Source organism: Lygodium microphyllum, chromosome 2 (assembly GCF_053477565.2).
Source record: "Lygodium microphyllum isolate KBCC chromosome 2, Lygodium_microphyllum_v1.1.10, whole genome shotgun sequence".
NCBI classification, from domain to species: domain Eukaryota; kingdom Viridiplantae; phylum Streptophyta; class Polypodiopsida; order Schizaeales; family Lygodiaceae; genus Lygodium; species Lygodium microphyllum.
Window position 1 is genome coordinate 97,066,982 of NC_141136.1, and position 27,398 is coordinate 97,094,379.

At 41.2% G+C, this 27,398-nt stretch overlaps 1 protein-coding gene across 1 annotated transcript in view; it reads left to right on the forward strand.

Annotated features, from left to right (window-relative positions):
- The window catches only part of LOC148040057 (ACT domain-containing protein ACR12-like), a 72,488-nt gene that overhangs the window by 42,199 nt on the left and 2,891 nt on the right, over nucleotides 1-27,398 (forward strand). The window contains exons 6-7 of the mRNA XM_087696514.1: nucleotides 7,017-7,076; nucleotides 10,393-10,448. Of these exons, the coding sequence (XP_087552640.1) occupies nucleotides 7,017-7,076; nucleotides 10,393-10,448 (116 nt within the window). The remainder of the gene's footprint in view (nucleotides 1-7,016; nucleotides 7,077-10,392; nucleotides 10,449-27,398) is intronic.

Genomic DNA, 27,398 nt, shown 5'->3' on the forward strand with positions numbered 1-27,398 from the left:
CACATGCACCATCATCTGGAGGCTCCTACAGTTTGCATTTGTAGCCTTTTGGCTTTTGGGATTTGCGTTTGCTGCCTAGGCCATCTTCCTAGCGTTTGAGGATTGCACTTTGCTCCCTCAATAGTTGGTGATCACTTTCTCATCTTTGATGGCATTAGAGGACTATGGTTTGCTCCATCGATAGCTGTTCTTCACCTTCCAGTGATTACTTTGTTAGCCTACTACTTAGAGGATTGTGTTTTGCTCCCTTCATTGTGCAAATTCCCCATAGGTGCTATTGCCTGATTCAAATAGGCTAGTGTAGTCATCTTCTGAGCTTCAACTCCGCTGTATCAACTTTTCTTCTCATAGCATGATTTAGTGCATCATCATCGTGTTCTTCCGTTTTTGAGTTTCTCTTCTCTCATTGTACGGTGAAAGTGGGGGAGGAGGAGGAGTATGTGGAATAGGTGGAGGAAGAGATAAGGTAGAGATGGAAGATGACATTGACTAGGAAGAATATAGAGGAGGAGGAGGAGAAGACACACAAAGAGGAGGAGAAGGTGATGGGGCATGCAAGGAAGAGGACATAGAAATAATGTGGGTTATAAGAGAAAAACAACCCAAATGTTTTTTTAATAAAAGAAACTCTTTAGATTTTTTTTTTTGGCGACCTTGTTTCGTGAAACAAAATAAGTAGGAAGAGATGGAGGAGGTGATTGGGCATGCAAGGATGGTGGAAAAAGTACGAACTATAAAATAAAAATAGTCCACATATTCTTTTTAATAAAAGAAAAACTTTTTTTCTTTGGTTTTGTGAACTTTTTCTGGTTTCGCAAAACAAAATGAAACATTTCCCTTGTTTCGAGGTTTCATGTTTCACCAAGATGAAGCACATTTTTTGGTTACTATGATCATGCTACACTGCATAGACAAAGATTGGATGTTGTTGAAAAGCTTCTGGCATTGGTGTGTTCTCTTTCAATGGATCAACTAGATGATCATCTCTTGGTTCCTCTATCCATACAATTGTTGGGACTCATTAATGATTTTCAGCTGAAATCTTATTAGTGAGCTTAGATTTTTGCATTATCAAAGAGCTTATAGGATATAATTGTCAGAGTCACAAAGTTTATTGTGGTTTGCATGCCTCTTTTGCAAGGGAAAATGTCGTATAATTGCAAAGTTTTGTGTATCAAATAGTTACGGATCCCTAGGTTATTGCGCGAATGTATAATGAATATCTTACGGATTTTCTTGGGTTGCAATCACGAATTTTATATAGAATGATAGTGACTTGCTCTACGTTTTATGATCTAGTTAAGGATCAAGTTTTGCCTATATAGTGGAGAGCCTAGATATAGACATATCTAAGGATGACGTAATGGAATTTTTGTTGCACTTACCGAAGGATAAAAGCCCTTGTTGGGATGGCCTTACCAATGAGTTTTTTGTTGGAAGCAATAGGGATGCAGCTCGAGCAGGGGCTGTGGTATAACACCTTGAGGCTAACAACTCCCACTGCATGAGCAATGTTTGGACGAGTAGCAACCATAGCATACATAAGAGAGCCACAAGCTGATGCATAAGGAACTCCCTTCATAGCATTTGCTTCCACATCATCTTTCGGGCTGTTGGCTTTGCTAAGCTTGAGATAAGGAGGTAAGGGTACCTCAAAAGGCTTAGCTTCAGCCATGTTAAATCTATCCAGTACCTTTCCAATGTACTTTTCTTGAGATAAAAACAGCAATTTCTGCATTCTATCTCTACGAATCCTCATGCCCAAAATATGCTTTGCATTTCCCAAATCTTTCATAGAGAAAGCTGATTTCAGCTGATTTTTGAGAGTATCCAAGCTAGTCTTTCTTTTCCCAGCTAGTAACATATCATCCACATACAAAACGAGTATGATGGGGCTGCCGTCTCTATCCTTTTTCATGTACAAGCAATGATTTGCATGGCTGTGTGTAAACTCATGAGATAGCATAAAAGTATCAAACTTTTTGTACCACTGCCGTGGTGCTTGCTTCAGCCCGTACAGGCTGCGTTTTAGTCTACACACCAGCTGCTCTTTTCCAGGAACTACAAAGCCCTCGGGCTGTTTCATGTAGATTTCCTCATCAATGTCACTATGCAAGAAAGCTATTTTTACATCCATTTGATACAGCTCTAAATCCAAAACAGCAGTAAGAGCAAAAAGCACACGTAAAGTGGTCATTTTCACAACATGTGAGAAGACCTCTTGGAAGTCAATCCCTTCCTTTTGTGCATAACCTTTGGCAACTAGCCTTGCCTTGTACTTGGGTTTCCCATCAACTGTCTTGACTTTGTACACCCATTTGTTTGGAGGTGGCTTCCTTCCCTTTGGTAATGACACAAGATCCCAAGTATCATTTGCATATAGAGATTTAATCTCTTCGTGTATAGCTAGCTCCCACTTACAGCTGAACTCACATGACTTGGCCTCTTTGTATATAAGAGGCTCACCCTCATCTGTAAGCATCACATAATGCAAGGAGGGGTCAAACCTATGTGGTTGCCTTCTTACGTGTGTAGACTTGCATACCCAATGATCAACATTTTGAGGAATTGGGTCTACATCAGGAGGTATATTATTTTCAGCATTCATTTGCTGCTGTAAACCATTTTCAGCATGCTGTTCATGCTGTACAACACCTTCATTTTCATTTCCAACACCTGCATTTTCATAATCAGCAAGCCTATCTTGCTGTCCATGACCTCCTTGTGCTTCTATTTGCTGTCCATCATCATCTGGCTCAAAAGTAACCGGCTGATCATCAGTTTCAGCTTGTGGTACAGCGCCTTGAGGCTCATTTTCTGAAGTAATGGGTGGCTGCAAACTCTAAAAGTTCACCTTTTTCATATCTTCATTAGAGGCTAAAGAGCCTTTCAGCAATTTTATTTCATTAAACACAACATTACGACTACGAATAATTTTCTTGGACTGAGGTAACCACACTCTATAACCAAATTCACCCTCATCACCATGGCCCATGAAAATGCCTTTGGTGGATTTTGGGTTAAGTTTATTCCTAAGCTCATCCCTAACATGCACAAAAGCATCACAGCCAAATATGCGTAAATGGTTATATGAGGCCAATTTGCTAGACCAAACCTCCTCAGGGATGCCATTATTTAAGGACATGTTTGGAGAGTGGTTGCAAATGTGAACCGCGGTTTTGAGTGCCTCTCCCCAAAATGCATGAGGGAGATTAGTAGTGGGCACCATGCACGACACTCTTTCACATAAAGTCCTATGATATCTTTCAGCCACCCCATTTGAAGAAGGGCTGTAAGGGGCTGTAAGCTCCCTCTTAATACCATGCAAGTCACAAAAGGACTTGAATTCAGTTGATGTGAACTCACCCCCATTATTAGTTCTTAAGCATTTTAGCTTTCTACCTGTCTGAGTGGTCACAAATGCATGAAAAGTTTTAAAAAATAGCAAACACTTCACTTTTCTTTTTCAGCAAATACGCCCATATCTTCTTGGAAGAGGCATCAATAAAGGAGACAAAATATGCAGCACCACCAAACGATTTCATGGGCATACTACATACATTAGAATGCACTAAGTCCAAGACATTGGACTTACGTGAGACACCAGAGTAAAATGAATTTTTTATTTGCTTTCCAAACTGACACTCATTACGAAAATCAAGTTTAGAGCCTTTTCCATCAAGCCTCTTCAGAGAGGTAAGGACATCAAGTTCTTTTTGGCTCATATGGCCTAATCTCTTATGCCATAACTCCAAGTGGCTGCAAATTTCAGCAACTGCAAGAAACTTGCCATTCAAGGCTTTACAGTGCAAACAATACAATGTGCCCTCCTTGGTTCCTTTTGCAATTAGCATGGAACTCTTTTTCACTTTCCACAATCGACCACCAAACAGTTTGGTGTAGCCATGCAAGTCAAGCTGACCAACAGACAGTAAACTCTTTTTAATGCCAGGCATATATGTGACATCTTTCAACACAAGCTCTTGACCATTGCCTAAAGACAAGTGTATGGTGCCAATCCCATCAATGTTGCAAGCATGATTATTTCCAAGGTACACCTTTCCATAACTGCCTGCATTGAACATAGCAAAACACTCTAGGCAAGGAGTTACATGGAAAGAGGCACCAGAGTTGACAATCCAAGTCTGAGTGACACCATCATCAACTGACAAGAGTGCATCAATCACATCAGCCTTGGTAATCTGCATATCCTGCATGTGACATACAAGGGCATCATAATCAATTGCACATAATACATCAGCCTCTGTATCTGAAAGCTCTTCTATGACCACGCTAGAGGCCACATTGGTCTTCTCTTTGCCTTTATTTGTCTCCGATGCATTTGTCTTTTCTTCCTTCTTCTTTTTATCTCCTGGATTCTTCTTTCTCTCTTGTTGCTTCTTATAATACCTGCAATCAGGTTTCTTATGGCCCTTCCAACCACAGTGATAGCAAGTAATGTCACTCTTATCCTTTCCTTTGCTCTTGCTCGTATTTCTGTGTCCTGCATTTGCATTTTTCTTTTCAGCCCTGCCTCTTACACTATAAGCTGAGTTGCTGCCTTCTCCACTAGATATGCATCTAATTTCTTCATTCAAGATAGAACCCCTCACCCCATCATATGAGAGATTGGGGTTATTGCTGAGTGAAATCAACAAGGTTTCCCACGAGTCCGGCAGTGTCATGATAAAAAAGATCGCCCTCAACTTATCATCAAAGTTCAAGTTTGCATCTTTGAGCTGATTTAGAATCCCTGTAAATGCACTCAACCTTTTTATTCACTCTAGCCCAATTTGCATCAGACATTAGTGTGGGTTTATCTTCCTGCAAAGCATCCTCACAATCCTTTAGGAACAAAATGCCTTGCATACTGTCTTTCCAAAGGTCAAAGCCATGACCATCAAACCGTTTGATCTCCATCAAACTCTTGATGTCTGAACTAGAAGAAGTTGCAGCCATTTTATCATGAACACAATAGTCAATGCACTAATCTGCAAAAGCACAAGCTGAACCAGCAAAATGCACTGCTATTCTTTCTCAACCAGAAGTAAATCTTTGCTGTTTGTACATGAACCAACCATTGCACAGGCAAAAGATGCAGAAATTTACCAAATTTTGTGCAAATCCCCAAAATTTCAAGTCCAAAATTGCATGAATATCAGTCAATTTGACCTAGCTGAGTAAAGCTTTGCCAATACATGAAAAGCCCCAAATTTTTGAAATCCAATGTCAGTAAATTTTACCCAAAAAATGCAAAATTTTGACAAAATTGGAAAAATCCCTAATTTAATTGAGGTCACCGCTCGCGATGTCTGCAATTTGTAACCCAAAAGTCATTGACAGGCATGAATGATGCCAAATCTGGGAAAAGCCCCAAATTTTAGGCTCGATTTTGTAAAGAATTGAGACCTGTGCCTTCGGTGTGTGAACTGCCTCTAAGAAGTAAATGGTAATTGACTTTTTTTTAATTTTTAACCCAAAAAAAACTGACGTAGGTCGTCAGGGGGTCAGGCGGGTCGCGTGGCTGGTGTGTGGCGTGGGCTCCTGCGTGGTCCCCGCGTGCGTGTCGTGCCTGTTGCTGCCGGCGACTGATGTCAACTCTTGCCTGCTCGTGCTGATCGCCACTGGACCCGGTGCTTGTTACCCAGTCGCCTACCTGTTGAATCGTTGTGCCCGTTGGCTCTACCTGCTCCACGGTGCGACTACTGTCTGCTGGTTGCCACACGCTCAGCACCTCGCCTGATCCTGGTTTCGCCTGGTCCTTCACTTCGACCTGCAGTCGCCAAGCTATCAGGTCTTCTGCCTGCCATCAGTTGTTGCACGCCAGCTACTGCAAGCCCAATAGCCGTCGCCTGAATCTTGGGAAGCGTGTAGAGTCTTGGCTCTGATACCAGTTGTTGGAAGCGATAGGGACGCAGCTCGAGTAGGAGTGAACGAGTGAGTGTGACAGCTTGAGAGAGTGTGAGCAGAGAGAAAGTACGAGACGATAAGAGTGTACCAACAATGTGTTGGTACACAAAGAATAAAATGTATTTATACTTAGGGCATGTAAAGGGTGCATTCACATGTACAATGTACGTGTACTATACATGGAGGTTACCGGGCCTTTGTATCCCAACATTTTTTGCGATGTATGTACTCAACCTGCTGGCAACATCTTTGACCAATCTGTCTCAAGCAGTTTGGGCAATTGGGAGTATGCTTGTCTCTTGGAAAGAGGGTATTACAAGATTGATTCCAAAGGTACCGTCACCTTTTGCTCTTAAGCATTGGAGACCTATTTCTTCGATGAGAGTGTTGATGTGATCTTTCATTGATGCAGACTTCTTTGGGCCCCAAGTTCGCATCTGCTTTTCCAAGGACACCTGCTTCATGGGTGTTGTCCGGTTGTAGTGCACCTCCAAGTGCAGCCAATTGCATGTATGTATTCATCCTTATAAGACCTTACAGCAGCATCCCACTCCATTTACATATTCATCCTGCTGGGTGGCCAGTCTCTCTTTACATAGATACATAACAGTTGCTTGTTTGGAACTCCATCCAGTGTATGGGCTCTAGTATTTTGTAAGTGGTCTATGAGCTGTATTCACAGGATCCCATGATTTGATAATTTGCCTGCCCTAATCCCGTGTAAGTTAGTCCCCTTCACAATATTTTCCAAATTTGTACTGTGAAAATTGTTTATAAACATTTTACCTTTTTCTCAGCTGAAATTCACCTTTCCATTTTCTCTTCATGATCTTCATTGTTGAGGTATCACAGTTCTCCGTTTATTTTTACTTGGAAGGCTAGTATTCTGTGTTCTAAAGCTAAAACAAGTCAAGTCCTTAGCTCACAAAAATAGTCATCACCTGTTGTGGCTGGCCTTGCTTCAGCTCATCTGTGCACACTTAATGTAGTGTTTGTATCCTGCTTCAACGTGACATGCTAGACATTTTCAAATTCCATAAAAACTATCATTCAATATATGCTAAGCCATAGTTTGATTTATTGATTTGATTTTTGTCCTTGATTAGGAGTCAAGTGAGAGGCTTGCTATGGGAGAAGCTTTGGGAATGAAGGCCCCAGCTAAAACAGTAAGTTATGTCTTACATGCTAACTTGGTTCAGAATCTGAGTTAAAGAGGATGTTGACATGGTTAGTTATCTAACTAAATGTATTGTAGAACTATTTGAATATTTTTCAAGAGAACCTTCTGGAATATATTTGTGGTAAAGTTAGCATAGGTTAAAAGTAAAGGTCCTTTTGTGAATCTGAAGTGTAAAGTGAGCTTCCTCCCTGCCTGTTCTGTCCGACCCCATCCAGTTGGTTGCAGCCAACTTCTCAGCCTGTGGCTCCTCAGCCTCGCCAGCCCCTTCACCGCTCTACTGCTTTGTTGCCTATGCCACCATCATCACCTCCTGGTTCACACAAGCATTTCTTGGTTCACACTAGCTATGCTGCCTGCTGGGTTTTTGCCAGTGCCATCTGGCTCTGTTGATCACCTCCTGCAAGTGGCTGCTTGCCAACTCCATAAGTACCGCCGCCCTTCCTTTTCATGCTTTTCCTTGCTGCCACTGCTGCCCCTTTCTTTTCCTTCCCCCTTGATTTTTGTCCTTGATTAGGCATCAAGTGAGAGGCTTGATATGGAAGAGCATGGGGAATGAAGGCCCCAGCTAAAACAGGAAGTCATGTCTTACATGCTAACTTGGTTCAGAAGCTCAATCAGAGAGGATGTTGTCATGGTTACTTATCTAACAAGACATATCGTAGAACCATTTGGATTTTTCAAGAGAACGTTCTGCAAATATAGCTTTCTATTTTCCTTTGAAAAGTACTGAATGACCACTTGTGAGTGATTTTCTAGTCCACTTTCCAGATGCCTTTGTACTCATACTGACACGCATGGTAGCTTACATTGTCTACGGATGTTTTGGATTACAGAAAACAGCCAATACTGTAGCCTTCTTTGCTAGTGCATGATATCAAATGTTTAACATATTGACTCCCATGCATCTGTGGTCTGCAGATCCACTTTAAAACATGCAAGTAAAAATGTTCATAGGCCATAATCATAGATGGGATTGTTCGTTGGTGCTTCTAAGCACATTGCCTCTTATAGAGGGTTGTTTGTCTCTGTGCATGGTGCACCTGAGGGGAGATTAATTATTTTTGCCAACAATTTATCAAATGATATTAAGAGTAATGGAGAGGCTCCCATAGTTGCAATCAATGGGGGTACAATGATGTTGAAATAAGTCTTGTATGTGCCAAGGATTGAGAAAAATCTCTTCTCAATCTCAGCAATTGCATGCACTGGTTTCTTGCTTTCATATGGATGGATGAAGTGTGCATGCTTGCAGTGATGATGCTGTAATTGTCATTAGTGGCACATTGTACAATGGGCTATATAGGCTAGATACTTATGAGAAGAGTGGATTTGAGCTCATGCCTCAATCATTGATGATACTGTGTATGCTTGGTGAAGATCATTTGAACGATGGCCATTTGCTTTGCTTGAAAAAGCATGGATGGTGCTTGGTTTTCCCTCATTGAAGGTGCGAGTTGAACATGCTTGTGAGGATTGTGTACTTGGTGAGATGCACCATGCTTTGTTTCCCAAGGATGGATCTATGTGAGCTACTCCAAAATTGCAGCTTACTTTGTAACTTCCATTGACGACTTTACTTGCCATGGTTAGCCCTTGGGTTTGTGCAATGAAACACAGAGTTGCTTGCTTGTTTTAAAAGCTTGTTGACCATGGCTGAAAATTGTAGCGGTTGCAAGCTTGTTACACTACACATTGATTGAGGGGGCAGGGTATACATGTCACATGACTTCAATGCATTTATGGCTAAGTGGGGTATTATCCATCAGCATACCACACCATATATACCTTAGCAAAATGGCGAGGCTTAAAGGAAAAATTGGTCTCTTATTGAGATGTCAAGATGTATGCTTACTTAAGAAGGGCTTCCTCACAAGTTCTAGATGGAATGGATGAAAGCCAATGGTGAATGACATGCATGTGTATGGATGTTTTAAACGTGCCTTGATAATGTTGCCATGTTGACACAAGCTTCAGGAAAAGGCAATAAAATGCGTTTTTGTGGGATATTTTGCAGAAAGTAAAGGGTACCATTTGTACTAATCCTTGACAGGAAAAATCATCATCAATTAGGATGTGGTATTCACTGGAAATGCAGGTCATTCCTTCTTACGGTGCAAAAGCCAGCCCTAGGAGGTTTCACAGGATGTGTTTGACACATTTTTGCTTTTGTTTCAAAGTGGAATACTGGAACATGACCATTTTCATTAGCTTATTGAGATGATTATGCAGCAAAGTCAGCATTGTTTACTCACTCAAGACAGCTCGAGTTTCAGCCCGTTGATGAGGCAGATGATGGTGATGTAGCGGTGGAAGAAAGGGCTGCTATAAATAGCAAGATCTGGTATTGAGCAGACTAGTCATCTTGTGTCGTAGTGGAGTTTGAGCTGGTTGGGTTCAGATCTGGTGCTCTGGGCATTGACTGGTGAGAGTGGCTGGAGACAAGTGTAAGAGGATGGCAGATCTGTACATAGTTATAGTGGATTGTGCTACTGAGGGCTGAGTTTACAAAGCCAGTGAGCAAGGTTTTTTGAGTAGTTACCTTTATACAAGCAATTCAGTAATGGTAAAGAAATACCGTGAGGGATGCCATGCTTTGGGGCCAATCTTTCTTTGTGTCTAGGTGTAGGCGCGTCCTAGCTCGACTATTTAATTTGTTCTTTTGTTGCTGAATTTGTATTTTTAAGATTAACTGCTTGCAAGTTAGAGATCAGTACTTATTTCAACACAGGTGGGTTTCACAACCAGCCACTGCCATGTTCTTTGTGGCAGACATGGTTGTATGATTGGCACCCCCTAGTGGTATGGAATTTCAAGAGGCTACAGCTGGGCGGTTGATTTGTGGTTCATGGGTTAATACTCATGACTATGATGTTTTTTTTTTTTTTGGGGGGGTGGGGGGCGGGGGGGGGTGAGTCATGCTTGCATGCCTTCATGTTTTTGCCCTGGTTATCAGCTGTTTTGGCTGTTGTCCAGGTCAGGTTTGATCCCCAGAATCATGGATTGTTGACAGGGTCAACCTTACTTAAATGTCTTTATTTTTGATTCCATCCTAGGGCAGAGATTCTGTAAGGGCTGTCCATCTCTGTTTAGTTAGTCTTGAGTGACCCCTCCTTGATAACACCTTGGTTTTGAACAGTCAGTCATTTTCAGCAGACTCAATTTTGCCAGAGATTTTATCAAATTAAAGTGACTTGTACTTTTGGATCATGAATTGGTTTCATTAATGTTCAACGATTTCCATCATGTACTTTTATGAATAGTAGAGTGTGTTTCTCTTCTGACATGTTTTTTCTGCCATGCAGGTTGATGCTGACATAGCAACACATATACAAATCTTTGATGATGGGCCCAAAAGGAGGTAACTCTATGTGGTTACAGGAATAGTGCAATGCTCTCAGTAGTAACTTTGGAAGACTTTTACAGTATTTTCTGTTTACTATCAAGAGCTAATTTGGAAGTAATGCAGCTCAAAGATATTAGGAAGCTTTTGTGACAAATGGATTTTGGAAAGCAGATCAAATATGTTAGCTACTCTTCCCAAGTTTCCACTAGGAGTGCTTTGGAAGCAGATTGCATTTTAATTGACAAAATATTTACCTTCGTTTGTGTTGTTTGTTTCTTTGTCTTTGTTAGAACACAATCATGAATACACAAATAAAGAAAGAGACTTATGCTAATATCTTGGGGTACCCTCGCTGAACCTGCTGCCATCTCTCTCCCTCTTTACTTCTTTGTCTCTTCAATTCCCTCATCTTCAGCCTTCTGCCACCCTGCTGCTAATGCTGGAGGAGTGCAAAAGATGATGACAGGAGAGAGGAGCTCCTCAGTCTTTACGGCTCGACTGAGGCTTCTGTCACTTGCCCTCTGCCTTTCACCCACTTTTCCTCCTCTGCCAGCCTTGATCATCCTCAGCCTTTCCTCCTCTTCTCTGCCACACTTCCAAGCTGTCTCCTCTTCCTCCTTGGCAAGTTGGCTGCCTTCCCCTGCTCCTTTTGCTAGTGTAAAACCTTGCTTGTCAAGCTCATTATTAAAGCTTAAAATATATGGGGCTCATTGTCAAGCTCATTGTCAAGATTTGTGTGCACCATTTATTTTAAAGAGCTCTTGTGATTCATGAAGAGAGGATAATGCTATTTAAGATTGTACAAGCAACACTAGGGTAAGGGCCCCATCTCTTTTAGGGAAGATTCTCTTTGGAGGTTGCTAGGATAATCAGTAAGTGCTGTACCTTATGGGAATGGTGAATGTTTAGAGAGCTCCACGGGTTATTAAGATGCAAGAGGTTATGGGGGCTAAGGGGTGGTCAGCTGATTGTGCAGCTCATTTTTAGGGCGAACTTTACAGATTGGAGGTCAGATTTGACAAGGGCAGACTTTAACTCTTTTAGTGGACTTCTCTTAACAACTTTAGAACTCTTGGTCTCAAAACCCTATTGGACATGCTTTAGTGACTCTGCTTTTAAGCTACTTTTCTTTTTTAATGCCTTGGACAGCTTCTTAGTGAAGACATGGGCTCGTAAAATGAGCTTCGTGCCAAAGTTCTCAGACCTCCTAAAGACACTAAAGCTTTTTGGTAATAAGAGGCCTTTACTCTTTGGAACATGTTTCACCATAATGGCAATGACATTCCATGAAGTTGGACACACTTCTCTAACTTTTCTTTACCACTATCTACTTGAAATCGTTTTTTGATTTATCTTGTTAGTTGATTAGTTAGTTCATGTGTGACTTTGTGCATGTATTAGTAGGTTGGTGTCATGAGGACACGAAATTTTATTGACTTGCTTAGCATTTGATTAAAAGTTAATCAAATGTGCAAATGTGACTTACGCATGTGAGATGCAAGTTAATCATTTCACAATGTGGGATCCAGGACCTTGAAATATTAGTTGATGCCAAAGGCAAAAGTTGTAATAAGTTATGATTGGTAGGTACTAGGTGGTACTTGGTGTTAGATTTTGGCCTAGGCCAATTTATTGGCCACTAATGTCAATGGTGACATTAGAGACTAGGTATTAATTATTGGCTTAGGGACACTTGTGAGAAAAATATGCCTAGTCAATTTAATTATTGACATGTGAAATTAATTTTTTGAGCACTAGAATATTTTTAAATATAAATTTAATAAGTTGGATAATGTTGGAAAATGAGGTTAGAAGGCTACCACTTGGCAAAACTTACCCGTGCAAGTGGAAAAAGCATTTTTGGGGGTTAGTGGAAGTCTATTCTAGTCTTTGTGAGAGACGAGGAGACTAATAGAGAGCAAGGAGATGGTACTGATATGATTTGCAACCATTAGGGACCAATCCTACCGTAGGTCTTTTAATGTCCAAGACTAAGTGGTAGCATTTGCATTTTTAGTTTATGTAAATTTTATACTTGCTATAATTAGTGTTAGATCAGATTATTTACCACCCTAACCACCCTATCTGAGGAGGGAGACTAGCTTCAAAGTTTCATCGTGGGGATACTATCGACTCCCTTCATTTAGTAGGCATGAGACACTGGATTGAAGGTTTGAAGCATTGCTCTAGTGCATAAAGTGTATTCAATTGAGCAATTATAGCAAGGATATCTTTGGATAGTGAGATGGAATCAAATAGTGATGATGCGTCTCATTTTGAAAATGTACATAATGGAGAGAAAAATGCCAAATATTGAAACGGACTTATAGCAGGTGATAGCAAGTTTTGGAGCCCTCGAGGTGCAAATGACAGTAGCCCAAGGTCCTTCTAGTACACATGATAATATACATGAGGGGGACAACAGTCTTTCTGGTGATCTTAAGTTATAGATAACAGCTTCCATGGCTGTTTGCACAATGCAACAATAATTTTTTAGTGTTTCTCGCGATGAAACTGTGAAATTTCTCTCTATATCATTCTCTCTTATCCCCCAGCCATGTCTCAAGTTGTCTCAATAAAATCTAGCCATTGGAGTCATCATTTTGATAAATTGGTATGTCATGAGGACATGAAATTTTATTGCTTTACTTAGCATTTGATTAAAAGTTAATCAAATGTACAAATGTGACTTGCACATGTAAAGTGCAAGTTAATTATTTCATAGTGTGGGATCCAAGACCTTGAAATATGAGTTAATGGCAAATGCAAAAGCTATAATAAGTTATGTTTAAGAGACACTAGTTGGTAGGCGGTGTCAGATTTGGGTCTAGACCAATTATTGGCCATTAATGTCAGTGTTGACATTAGAGACTAGGCATTAATTAGTTAATTAATGCTAGTCAAAGGGTCAATAACTGCTCAAGAATACTTGGGAGATAAATTGGCCTAGCCAATTTAGTTATTGAATTGTGAAATTAATTTTTTGAGCACTAGAATAATGATTAAATTACTTTCAGAATTAATATTTTGAAAATTAATTTAATAAGATGGATAATGTTGAAAAATGAGATTAGAAGTTTGTTACTCGGAAAAACTTGCCCATGCAAGTGGAAAAAACGTTTTTGGAGGTTGGTGGAAGTGTATTGCAGTCTTTGTGAGAGAGAAGCAGGTTGATAGAGAACAAGGAGATGCTGCTGATGTGAATAAATAACCTAACGCAAAAATATAAATGAAAGCGTACGACAAAGCATAAACTCAAAAGAACATTGTTACTGTTGGGATAACTCAGAGACAATGAACATAGTGGAAATCTGAATCAATGATTGAATATTGAATATACAATGCTCATGCAGTAAACAATCCGTACAATAATGAAAACTGTACCCTGAACTCTCTTGTCTCGAGGACCGAGGCAAAGGTGTTGAGTTAGAGAGTGTGTCATATTCTTGATAGATCCTGAGATGCAGCAAAGCAACCTTGAGATGTCGGACAACGGCAAACGCAACAGTGTGTGGTGCCATGGATCAATGGGATAGGTAGAGGAAAGAAAAAACTACAAACGTAACAAGATGATGATGATGTGGTGAGATGATAGTAGTAAAAATGGAGATATGATGATGTGGCAGTTCATAAAGCAACAACAGATCACAAATGCAACAGTTCCCCAACTATAGACAATATGGTTGATCAACAAACACAGCAGAAATCAATGTAGACTACGCGATGGAGGCTAGAAACAAACTATGTAGATTGCAGCGGGTGGCTTTGGGTGAGATGTCCTCCACGAAGGGAAGCTAGAGGGCCTGAAATCTACACAAAGGAGATTGAAGCTGAATGTAGGGCAACATGCCCAATCATAGAAAGGTTCAAGACCTTGTACCGTGCACCGTTTTAAAACTATCTCGAACGACACACCATTTTAATGTTTTCATTAATTAAGCATTTTTAGGGCTATTGAAGTGGCTAATTGAGCATGTAATGCTTATGTTAGCTTAACACCCCATCTTAGGCTCAGAAACTGAGTTAGAAAGGAAGGCCAACCCAAAGGTCTGGAGGGTTTTTGTTTTTATGTATCTTTACCCTAAGGCGTCCCATCCCAAAGCAGCCAAGGCTTCGAACAAAGGGTGCATGATGGCTGCCCAATGGCCTACCAAGACTATAGAGGCGATGGATATCTTACCAAGGGAGTCTAAGTGGTCACACTAGAGAGTTCAGGGCATTGAAAAAGGGTGCATGCCGTTTGCCGAGTGGCCTACCAAGTCCTATAAAGGTGGATAGAACCATAGTGAACTTTTCTTTTTTTTGTGGAGTTTTGATAATATTTGTTGCAAAAAAGTGTGAGTGGTGGTCAATTAAGTAACGGATTAGAGACTAATAGCTAGACCTAAAGGCTTTCACAAAATAAGTAAGCTATCTCTACCACTACTGGATGTCGATGATGAATGAAGAGGCTAGTGGTGTGAAGTAAATATGGTGAGTATGTGGAGAGGCAAAAAAGGATGTGGGGGAAGGAAGCTAGCGAGGCTAAGCAAGCAAGGGAGACTGCTATGTGTAATGCTGTGAATATTGTGAATCTAGAGTCGACCACTCAAAAAGTTCGAAAAGAGATAAATGCATACAGATGCATGTTTCCAAGAATAGAATACAATGCACTAGAGTTATGCAAGAGGCAATGCAGGTGTGACCATGCTCATGCAAGATCCTATGCAATGATGCCACTTAGATAGTGCCCTCATAGAGAAATTATTCACTTGTCCAAGTGCCTTTTTGCAATCATGTCATCCTAATGATGCAGATGAAGATATAAAGTACAATATACAAAAAATATTTGAAAAAGAAAGTGTAAATAACATCCTATCACCACCAAGAGAAAAAACTGTTAATATGTCTACAAAGTTGTCGGATGAAGATACAAACTCTAGGTGTATGGTGTCTAGCTCAACCTGCTCTTTGATGAAGCGGAAGTGGACCCTTACATGCTGTGTTTATAGTGTAATGATCGGATTGCTTTAAGGCAATGACACTCTGGTTGTCACAATAGACAATGGTGGGAGAGTCACATGAAGATTGAAGTGCCGCCAATAAGTTGCTTGTTGAGCAGTTGTTGAGTGAAGAGCACAGCTGAGAGAGATGGGAGTGGAGCAGGAGTGAGCGTGAGAGTGTGACGGCTGGAGAGAGTGTGAGCAGAGTGAAAGTACGAATCGATAAGAGTGTACCAACAAATGTGTTGGTACACAAAGAATAAAATGTATTTACACTTAGGGCATGTAAAGGATGCATTCACATGTACAATGTGCGTATACTATACATGGGGGGTTAAAACCGGGCCTAACCTCCCACTTAAAGGTCCGATGTGAACCTCTATCTAACCAACTCCCACTAGTCGAATGCAATGCTCATGCTGAGCTTTGCTTAGACTTTTAGTGAGAACATGTGTAGGGTTATCTTGTGTTTAAATCTTGGTCAATGTGATTTGACCATCTTCCAGAATCTGTTTGATGAAGTGATATCACACATCTATATGCTTTGTGGGTGAATGATACATGGCATTCTTAGCTAGATACACAACACTCTGGCTATCACATCCCAAAACTGCAGTACCCAATGACATGCCGAGATCATCTGTAAGTATGCTCAACCATATAGCTTTCCTAGAAGCTTCAGTTGAGCTGATATATATTTAGCTTCAGTGGTACTTAGTGCAACAATGTTCTGCAACTTGGAACACCAAGAAACAGCCCCACCAGCAACTGTAAAGACATACCCGTTGGTGGACCTACGAGTGTCCAAGTCACCTACCATGTCTGCATCACAATAACCTTGCAAACTTAATGCACCCTGCCCATAGCAAATACTTTTTCTTTGTGTACCCTTAAGGTATCGAAGAATACACTTGATAGCCTCCCAATGTGCTTTGCCAAGATTTGACATAAACGTGCTAACAACTTCCACTGCATAATTAATGTCTAGACGAGTAGCAACCATAGCATACATAAGAGAGTCACAAGTTGATGCATAAGGAACTCCCTTCATAGCATTTGCTTCCACGTCATCTTTCGGGATGTTGGCTTTGCTAAGCTTGAGATAAGGAGGTAAGAGTACCCCAAAAGGCTTAGCTTCAACCATGTTAAATCTGTCCAGTACCTTTCCAATGTACTTTTCTTGAGATAAAAACAGCAATTTCTGCATTCTATCTCTATGAATCCTCATGCCCAAAATATGCTCTGCATTCCCCAAATCTTTCATAGAGAAAGCTGATTTCAGCTGATTTTTGAGAGCATCCAAGCTAATCTTTCTTTCCCCAGCTAGCAACATATCATCCACATACAAAACGAGTATAATGGGCCTGCCATCTGTATCCTTTTTCATGTACAAGCAATGATCTGCATGGTTGCGTGTAAACTCATGAGATAGCATAATACGACTGCTGTGGTGCTTGCTTCAGCCCATACGGGCTGCGTTTTAGCTCACACGCCATCTGCTCTTTTCCATGAACTACAAAGCCCTCGGGCTGTTTCATGTAGATTTCCTCATCAATGTCACCATGCAAGAAAGCTATTTTTATATCCATTTGATACAGCTCTAAATCCAAAACAGCAGTAAGAGCAAAAAGCACATGTAAAGTGGTCATTTTCACAACATGTGAAAAAACCTCTTGGAAGTCAATCCCTTTCTTTTGTGCATAACCTTTGGCAACTAGCCTTGCCTTGTACTTGGGTTTTCCATCAACTGTCTTGACTTTGTACACCCATTTGTTTGGAAGTGGCTTCCTTCCCTTTGGTAATAACACAAGATCCCAAGTATCATTTGCATATAGAGATTTAATCTCTTTGTGCATAGCTAGCTCTCACTTACTGCTGAACTCACATGACTTGGCCTCTTTGTATGTAAGAGGCTCACCCTCATCTCTAAGCATCACATAATGCAAGGAGGGGTCAAACCTATGTGGTTGCCTTCTTACATGTGTAGACCTACATACCCAATGATCAACATTTTCAGGAATTGGGTCTACATCAGGAGGTGTATTATTTTCAGCATTCATTTGCTGCTGTAAACCATTTTCAGCATGCTGTTCATGCTGTACAACACCTTCATTTTCATTTCCAGCACCTGCATTTTCATAATCAGCAAGCCTATCTTGCTGTCCATGACCTCCTTGTGCTTCTATTTGCTGTCCATCATCATCTGGCTCAAAAGTAACCGGCTGATCATCAGTTTCAGCCTGTGGTACAGCACCATGAGGCTCATTTTCTGAAGTAATAGGTGGCTGCAAACTCTGGAACTTTACCTTTTTCAGATCTTTGTTAGAGGCTAAAGTGCCTTTCAGCAATTTTGCCTCATTAAACACAACATTACGGCTGCAAATTATTTTCTTGGATTGAGGTAACCACACTCTGTAGCCAAATTCACCCTCATCACCATAGCCCATGAAAATGCCTTTAGTGGATTTTGGGTCAAGTTTATTCCTCATCTCATCCCTAACATGCACAAAAGCATCACAGCCAAATATGCGTGAATGGTCATATGAGGCCAATTTGCCAGACCGAACCTCCTCAAGGATGCCATTATTTAAGAACCTATTTGGAGAGCGGTTGCAAATGTGAACTGTGGTTTTGAGTGCCTCTCCCCAAAATGCATGAGGGAGATTAGCAATGGATAGCATGCACGGCACTCTTTCACATAAAGTCATGTTATATCTTTCAACCACCCCATTTGAAGAAGGGCTGTAAGGGGCTGTAAGCTCCCTCTTAATACCATGCAAGTCACGAAAGGACTTGAATTCAATCAATGCGAACTCACCCCCAGTATCAGTTCTTAAGCATTTCAGCTTTCTACCTGTCTAAGTGGTCACAAATGCATGAAAAGTTTTAAAAACAGCAAACACTTCACTTTTCTTTTTCAGCAAGTACATCCAAATCTTCTTGGAACAGTCATCAATAAAGGAGACAAAATGTGCAGCACCACCCAACGATTTCATGGGTATAATACATACATGAGGATGCACTAAGTCCAAGACATTTGACGTACGAGAGACACCAGAGTAAAATGAAATTTTTATTTGTTTCCCAAACTGACACTCATTACAAAAGTCAAGTTTAGAGCCTTTTCCATTAACCCTCTTCAGAGAGGTAAGGACATCAAGTCCTTTTTGGCTTGTATGGCCTAATCTCTTATGCCATAACTCCAAGTGGCTGCAAATTTCAGCAACTACAAGAAACTTGCCATTCAAGGCTTTACAATGCAAACAATACAAAGTGCCCTTCTTGGTTCCTTTTGCAATTAGCATGGAACCCTTTTTCACTTTCCACAAACCACCACCAACGATGTGGTGTAGCCATGCAAGTCAAGCTGACCAACAGATAGTAAACTCTTTTTAAGGCCAAGCACATATCTAACATCTTTCAACACAAGCTCTTGACCATTGCCTAAAGGCAAGTGTATGGTGCCAATCCCATCAATGTTGCAAGCATGATTATTTCCAAGGTACACCTTTCCATAACTGCCTGCATTGAACATAGCAAAACACTCCAGGCAAGGAGTTACATGGAAAGAGGCACCAGAGTTGACAATCCAAGTCTGAGTGACACCATCATCAACTGACAAGAGTGCATCAATCACATCAGTCTTGGTAATCTGCATATCCTGCATGTGACATACAAGGGCATCATAATCAAGTGCACATAATACATCAGCCTCTGTATTTGAAAGCTCCTCTTTGACCACACTAGAGGCCACATTGGCCTTTTCTTTGCCTTTGGTTGTCTCCGATGCATCTGTCCTTTCTTCCTTGTTCTTTTTATCTCCTACATTCTTCTTTCTCTCTTGTTGCTTTTAGTAATACTTGCAATCAGGTTTCTTGTGGCCCTTTCGACCACAATGATAGCAAGTAGTGTCACTCTTATGCTTTCCTTTGCTCTTGCTCTTGTTTCTGTGTCTTGCATTTGCAATTTTCTTTTCAGCCCTGCCTCTTACATTGTAAGCTGAGTTGTTGCCTTCTCCACTAGACATAGGTCTAATTTCTTCATTCAAGATAGAACCTCTCACTCCATCATATGAGAGATTGGGGTTATTGCTGAGTGAAACCACCAAGGTCTCCTAAGAGTCAGGCAGTGTCATGATCAAAGAGATCACCCTCAACTTATCATCAAAGTCCAAATTTGCATCTTTGAGCTGATTTAAAATCCCTGTAAATGCACTCAAGTGCTCAGCTGCAAGCTTTGACTCATCCAGTCGCATATGCACCAACTTGCGCATTAAATGCATCTAATTAACAGGTGTGGTGATCTCATAAGCAGTTTTCAGCTTCTCCCATATTGCATAACCTATGTCTAAACCCTTAATTTCTATCAAAATGTCATCAGTGACACCCAATTTTATGTTAGCTACAACCTTTTTATTCACTCTGGCCCAATCTGCATCAGACATTAGTGCGGGTTTATCTTCTTGCAAAGCATCCTCACAATCCTTTAGGAACAAAATGCCCTGTATACGGTCTTTCCAAAGGTCAAAGCCATGACCATCAAACCGTTTGATTTCCATCAAACTCTTAATGTCTGAATTGGAAGAGGTTGCAGCCATTTTATCACGAACATGAGTAAATGCACTAAACTGCAGAAGCCCAAGTTGAAGCAGCAAAATACACTGTTGTTCTTCTCAACCAGAAGTAAATCTCTGTTGTTTGTACATGAACCAACCACCACACAGGAAAAAATGCAGAAATTTACTAGATTCTGTGCAAATCCCCAAAATTTCAAGTCCAAAATTGCATGAATGTCAGCCAATCTGACCCAGTTGGGCAAAACCTTGCCAATACATGAAAAGCCCTAAATTTCTGGGACCCAATGTCAAGAAATTTTACTCAAAGGAGCAAAATTCTGACTAATGTGGCAAAATTCCCAAATTAATTGAGGTCACCGCTCACAATGTCTGCAATTTCTAACTCGGAAATCACTGACGGGTATAAGCAGAGTCAATTCTAGGAAAAGCCCCAAATGTCTAGCTCAATTTTGCACATAATTGCCAATTGTGCTTCCAATTCGCGAACCCTCATCAAAGGCAAGTGGTAATGAAGAGATTAAAGAAAATTTTTTATTTTTAAAAAACAAAGGAATCGACTGGGGGAGAGTATGTTGATCCTGCCCCATCACGTCACATCGCTCGTAAATGTCGCTTGTGTGTTGCTCGCTACCCAGTCGCAAACTGCCCAACAAAGGTCGCCTGCTTGTCGCTCGCTAACCTCTACATGCCTGTCGCCTGCTACCCAATCGCGCACCGCATGCAAAGGTCGCCTGCTTGTTGTCCGCTACCCAGTCACGCACCACCCGCTGAAACCGTCGCGCTGGTAGTTAGGAACCTCTGGTGTCAACGTCGCCTTGTTGGACCCGTCGCTCTGGTCGCCATGAATTTTAGGCGTCAGCGTCAATGGGCCTACTCAATGGACATCAACCCTGTCCCGTAGTCACTAGACTGCACCTTGATCTCGGAAGTGCGCAGAGCCCTATGCTCTGATACCAGTTATTGAGCAGTTGTTGAGCGAAGAGCACAGTTGAGAGTCGAGCAAGAATGAGTGTGAGAGTGTGACGGCTAGAGAGAGTGTGAGCAGAGTGAAAGTATGAATCGATAAGAGTAGGGCTAGAGAGAGTGTGACAGAGTGAAAGTATGAATCAATAAGAGTGTACCAACAAATGTGTTGGTACACAAAGAATAAAATATATTTATACTTCAGGCATGTAAAGGGTGCATTCACATGTACAATGTGTGTATACTATACACGAGGGGTTAAAACTGGGCCTTTATCCCAACATTTCTCAAATAGATAGTGTTTGTGGTATCATAAAAAAGAGCCCGATACTCAGCCTTGGTTGCAAAAGCCACCACTGTCTCTTGCTTACGGTTGGCCCAAGAGATGGGTGCCGTGCCCAAGGTAAAGAGGTAGCCACCATGGGAACGTCGGGTCTCAAGATCTCTTGCCGTGTCAGAGTGAGTGTATCCCTGTAAACATAAAGCAGATCCATAAGTTAGGCCATAAGAATAGGTACACCGTAAATATCTCAAAACACGAAGACATGCAATCCAATGTGATATCCTAGGTACTGTAAAATACTAACTAAGCAAACTAACTGAGTAAGTTAAATTTGGCCTAGTGTGAATCAACCAAAAAAGCTTCCCTACCATAAATCTATAGGTTTGCTCGTCAAAGGGTTGACCTAGGTTATCCTTGGAAAGATGGATACTTGGATCAAGAGGCGTGGCTACAGGCTGTGTTTGATCCATGCAGTGTTGGGTCACTAACTGGAGAGCATACTTCTGCTTTGGTACAAATACTACCCCTAGATCAAACAACCTTCAACCCCAAAAAATAAGACAACCAAGGTTTACCATCTCAAAGTAGAACAAAGTTGGGCCTTTATTTCTACAATAGCAGCAATATTTGAGCCAGTGATAAGTAAATCGTCTACGTATAGTAGGATATAGTTGATTCCCTCTGAAGTAGTACGGACATATAAGTTCAGGTCATAAGGGGTAGAATGGTATCCGTGAGTTCTAAGAAACTCATCTATCCTTTGGAACCAAGATCGTGGTGCTTGCTTCAGCCGGTAAAGAGCTTTCCGCAAGCAAAAGCCCTTATCTTTTCGATCAACAAAAGAAAATCCGAGAGGTTGCTCCACATAGACTTTCTCCTCAAGATAATTGTTTAGAAGGGCACTTTTGACATCCATTTGATAGATCGGCCAATTGTAATGAGTGGTGCGAAAGGATATCAATCATGCAATGGGAGCAAAGGTCTCTTCATAATCAATACCTTACTTTTGTCGAAGCCCTTGCACCACAAGGCAAGCCTTGTACTTGTCTAAAGTCCCATCAACCTTTAGCTTAGTCTTAAAAATCCACTTTGTCATGATGACATTCCTGTGGCTCAAATGATCCACCAAGGTCCAAGTTGTTGGGAATATCTTAGTCAACACTTGTTATAGGTGGCAGACGACAGGTTGGCGTGACTAGCCTTAGCACGCAACCTGCACATGACCTGCGCGACCTGCACACCACCAACCTCAGCGCGACACGACTGGGTGACACGACTAGGCTCAATGGGTGCTCTGACAAGACAAGTGGTGATCTATTCGATAGGTCACCCGTGACCAGGCGGGTCACAAACTCATTCGCCAGTCAACGTCCTTTTTTATTTAATTTTTTTTTAAAAAAGGGAGGTTTCCTTTCCTTTCCCTACCGGACATTCGCGCCTACAAGCATAGAATACAAATCTGTGCACATTTGCTCCTGGAAATCTAGGGCTTTTCTCGGATTTGGGGACTTTAATGCAAAAGTGGACAATGTGACTCAAAAATTGCAAAATCGGTGCACATTTGCTCGTGGAGTTTCGGGGTTCTTTCACATTTCAGTGAAATTTCTTCAATTTCAGTAAAATTTGTGCTCACTGGACCCGAGAAATTTGGGGATTTTGCAGAATTTCATGAATTTGTGCAAGAATTCCCTCGTATATGCACTTGGCTACTTGAATTGATGCAATCTGAAGGGATTATCCTCTAAAAATTTGGGGCTTTTGATCCAAATTGTCAAATTTTGCTTGGGAATGCCTTTGGAGCAGAAATTGCATTGAAATTTTGGGGATTTCACATGTAATTGGTAGCTTGGTCTCTAATTGTGTCAAAAATTGCTTGAGGAGTGCAGCAAACAACCTTTTTTTTAAATTCTGAAATTTGTGCAATCTTGGGATTTTCATTGCTGATTGGTATTCTTGTGCACTGTGGTCACTTGTGTCACATTTGGGCGTGCCTTGGGTGACTGGCTAGTCAATTTAGGACTACAAATTATGGTTGGAAATAGTGACAACAATAATCTTTTGCACATTAAGAAGCTTGAGGGTGCCCATAATTTTGCAATTTAGCAAAAACAATTCTATAATGTCTTGGTGTAGAAGAAACATGTAAAGCCCATCAAAACAAAGGGAATCAAACCAGTAGACATGGAACAAGATGAGTGACATGACTTGGACGAGCTTGCTCGCTCTACCATTGAGTTCTCAGTGTTAGACAACTTGCTCTTGAACATTGAGAAGCTGAATTCACCATATGCAATGTGGCAAAGGCTTGAAGAATTATATGCTCAGAAAAATGTAGCCAACAAGGTTTATTGGCTGAAAAAACTGATGGACTTTCACATGAAAGAGGATACAGCCATGTCTGTACATTTGAATGAGTTAAACTCAATTTTCAGTGAGCTGATTGCTTTGGATTTTCATATTGATGAAGAGTTCAAAGCTACCTTCTTGCTATGCAATCTACCGGAAAGTTGGGATACCTTCAAGACAGCTTTAAGTAATTCGAATGCTCAGCTATTATACACTAATATGAAGAGTTCTTTGCTGATGGAAAAACTCAATAGGCAGAATAACTTAGCAAACAAATTTTCAAATGCATTACACACTAGAGGCAAATTTTAGCATAAGAGCAATTCTAAAAATAGAGCACGCAACAAATCTTGTGGAAAGAATGTGGAGTGCCATCATTGTGGCAAAAAGGGGCACTACAAAAGGGATTATTTTCAGCTAAAGAAAGAGAAGGGTAAAAACAAAAACAATGAAGCCAACAAGGCTGAAAACAAGGACAGCGAGCATGCCAAAAAGAGCAATGTGAAAATAGAAGAGGTTAATGTAGTTACTCATGATAATGACAGTGACGGTGATGTACTTCTAGCTTCTTCTTTGGATGCACATGCATTGATTGCAGATTCTAAGGATGATATTCACACTTGGATACTTGATTCAGGTGTGTCCTTTTATGTCACACCACATCATGAGTGGTTCTCTGACTACAATGGTGCAATACGTGGTGTTGTCTACTTGGGGGATAACTATGCATGTAAAATTGCAGGCATTGGCAGTGTGAAATTGGAGTTTCAGTATGGCTCCGTGTTTGTTTTGCATAATGTGAGATGTACCTTAGTTCAAGAAGAGCTTGATAAGCACAGGGTAACTAGATGATGAGGGCTATCACACCACCTTTGGGGATAGCAAATGGAAAATTTGTAAGGGCTCCCACATTGTTGCCAAGGGGTCCAAAAGTGATCCTTTGTATCCTTTGCATGTATCTAGTGTGGTCAGGCAAGCCACCTTCGTATGCACGCTTGAAAGTGTTTGGCTATGAGGCATTTGTGCACATATGCAAGGTAGAACGCAACAAACTTGAGCCAAAGTCATGTAAATGTATTTTCCTAGGATATGGTGATGAAGGTGAAATGGAATATAGATTATGGGATCCTGAGAAAAGAAAAGTAGTACGCAGCAATGATGTCATCTTCCGGGAAAATCGCATGCACAAACAACCCGAAAGAACAAAGGAGGTCCGAAGGGTTGTATTCCAAGAGGATGTACCAATAGGACAGCAAAGAATGCCAGTTGGGCAGCAACAAATACTTGCTGAAAATGTCCTTGAAAATGCAGGGAATGATGCTGTAAATGATCAGCAAGATCTTGCCCATGATGTCCCATAAATTCAGCAAGAACATGTGCACTTAGAACAACTTGAACCAGTTATACAGCCAGCTGTACCTGCAGAACAGCAAGCTGTTAATGCAGATTTACAGGCTGAACAGCCAGCAAATATTGAGCAGTGGGTCCATAGGTCGACCAAAGTGCAAAAACAGCCGAGTAGATTTGTTCCTGGAGTAAACTATGTGGCTGATTATGTCATGTTAACAGATTGTGGTGAACCATCATGCTTCCAGGAAGCAATGGACAAACAGGATAGTGAGAAATGGCAAAAAGCAATGCTATCAGAAATGGAATCTCTCATGAAGAATACCATGTGCTGCATTGGTTGCAAAAAGACCCTACAAGATGTCCACTCTTGAAGCTATTGAGTTAAAAGAACAACTTAAACAACTATTGGACCAAGGGTACATATGCCCCAGCAGTTCTCCTTAGGGGGCTCCAGTCTTGTTCCAAAAGAAGAAGGATGATACACTTCACCTTTGCATCGATTATAGAGGCCTGAACCAAGTAACCATCAAGAATAAATACCCCATTCCAAGGATAGTTGAGTTACTTAATCGATTGTAGGGAGCAAGAATCTTCTCTAAGATTGATTTGAGGTCAAGATACTACCAAATCCGCGTCAAGGATGAGGATATTCCTAAGACGGCATTCAAAACCAAATATGGTCATTTCGAATTCACAAGAATGTCTTTTGGATTCAACAAGCGGTAGTCTTTCACTTAAGAGGAGTATCCTACAAAAATCAGGAGATCAGCTCGACGAGTGAGCTTGCCTATCTTATCATCAGGGTTGTGCGTGTAAGCATGACTCCCAAAGACTCTAAAGTTAGAAACTACAAGCCAAGAGCCAAAGAATGCCTTATACGGAGTCCTCTGAGGGACAATTGAAATCAAGGATTTACATTGAAGTGTTAAGTAATAACAACCTCAACCCAAAGGTGCTCAAGGAGCTCTGCTGTGAACATCATAGAGCGTGACATGTTCATGATGATCTGGTTCCTAGGTTCTACGAATACATTTTGTGAAGGGGAGTTGGTAGAGGTAAGCTGGCGTGAAATACCATGCTCTTGTTAAAACTTGGAAAACTCATGGGAGGTGAACTTGCTCCCACTGTTACTCGTCATGCATTTTACACGATGACCAGTTTGGTTATGCACTAGTAGTACCCAGGCAGAAAAATATGTGAAGGCATTGAACTTATGCTTGAGAAAGTACACCCACATGTAACAAGAATGATTATCCACAGTAAAAAAGAAGTATAGTGTGCCGTTCAAGGTAGCGGTGGATGTCGGTCCACAAAGATCAACATGAAGTAATCTAAGAGGTACCTTAGCTTGTGTGTAGATTACTAAGGGAATGAGGAACGGTGCTGCTTCTTGAGTTAACAAGCTTTATAGACATCCCTTGATAGCTTTAGGTGGGGAAGGCCATCAACCATTTGTCGACATGATTACTTATAAAGAGAGTCGTATCCGAGATGTCCTAAGCAAAAATGCCAAAGATACTTGGTGCTCACTAGCTCCCATGTAGCGGCTAAACCATGGAAGTGGTGGAACTCAGAGCCCTCGGCTATTGGCTCGGAAAGAAACTGTCTCATCTGGTACAGGTCACTAGGCTATGCCTCACTGCGAGCAATCACAAACCAATTTGAGAGTTAAGGACCTCGACTGTGGTAGTTGTGAACGAGATTGCTCGACCCAACTGGCAAAGTTATGGAACGAATAATAAGTTCACCCCTAGTTTGGGGAGATAGTATACATCATCCAACATAGTGTAATTCGGCCCTTGGCCAATGGCAAAACTGATGCGATTGTAAGCCTGAATCGTGAGAGAGGAGTTGTTTCCGAGGCCGACTTGCTCAATTGCAAGGGATCAAGAAATGAAAATATCCTCGATGGGATCATATGATGGGTAGCTCCATTGTCCACAATCCAAGGAGTAGTTGAAGTACTCGACTGTGATGAGTGGGCCTCTATAGTTATCTCGACAAGAGGCATTTCACAGATGTGGACGAGACTTGTATTCTCAAATGTCTCTATGGAGATGATGTGGGCCTCTGCAAACTAGTTAGGCAAGCCCTTTGGCGTTGAGAACGTTGTTAACTGCGATGGTTGACTGGTGGCAACGTGGGTTTGGCCTCGCCACTGCCCTTGCTAAGGGTTGCCACCAACCCACCTCCCCTATTGGGGGTTGCTCTCTTGAGGGGCGTGGGTCTAATTCTTAGCTTTTGGTATTGTACCTCTTGCGTTCGGTCAACACTCATCGTCAAAGTGTCCAGCCTTTTGGCAATGTTGACAATACCGATTTTTCTCTAGTACATTCTGCCACCTAGTTTTTAGAGATGACTAGGAGTTTTATTGGGTCTCACTAGTTTGATTTGGATTTTGATTTTCTATTTGTTTTTTATTTTGATTGGAACTTTGATTGTTTTTATCCTTCCCTTGCTGTCCC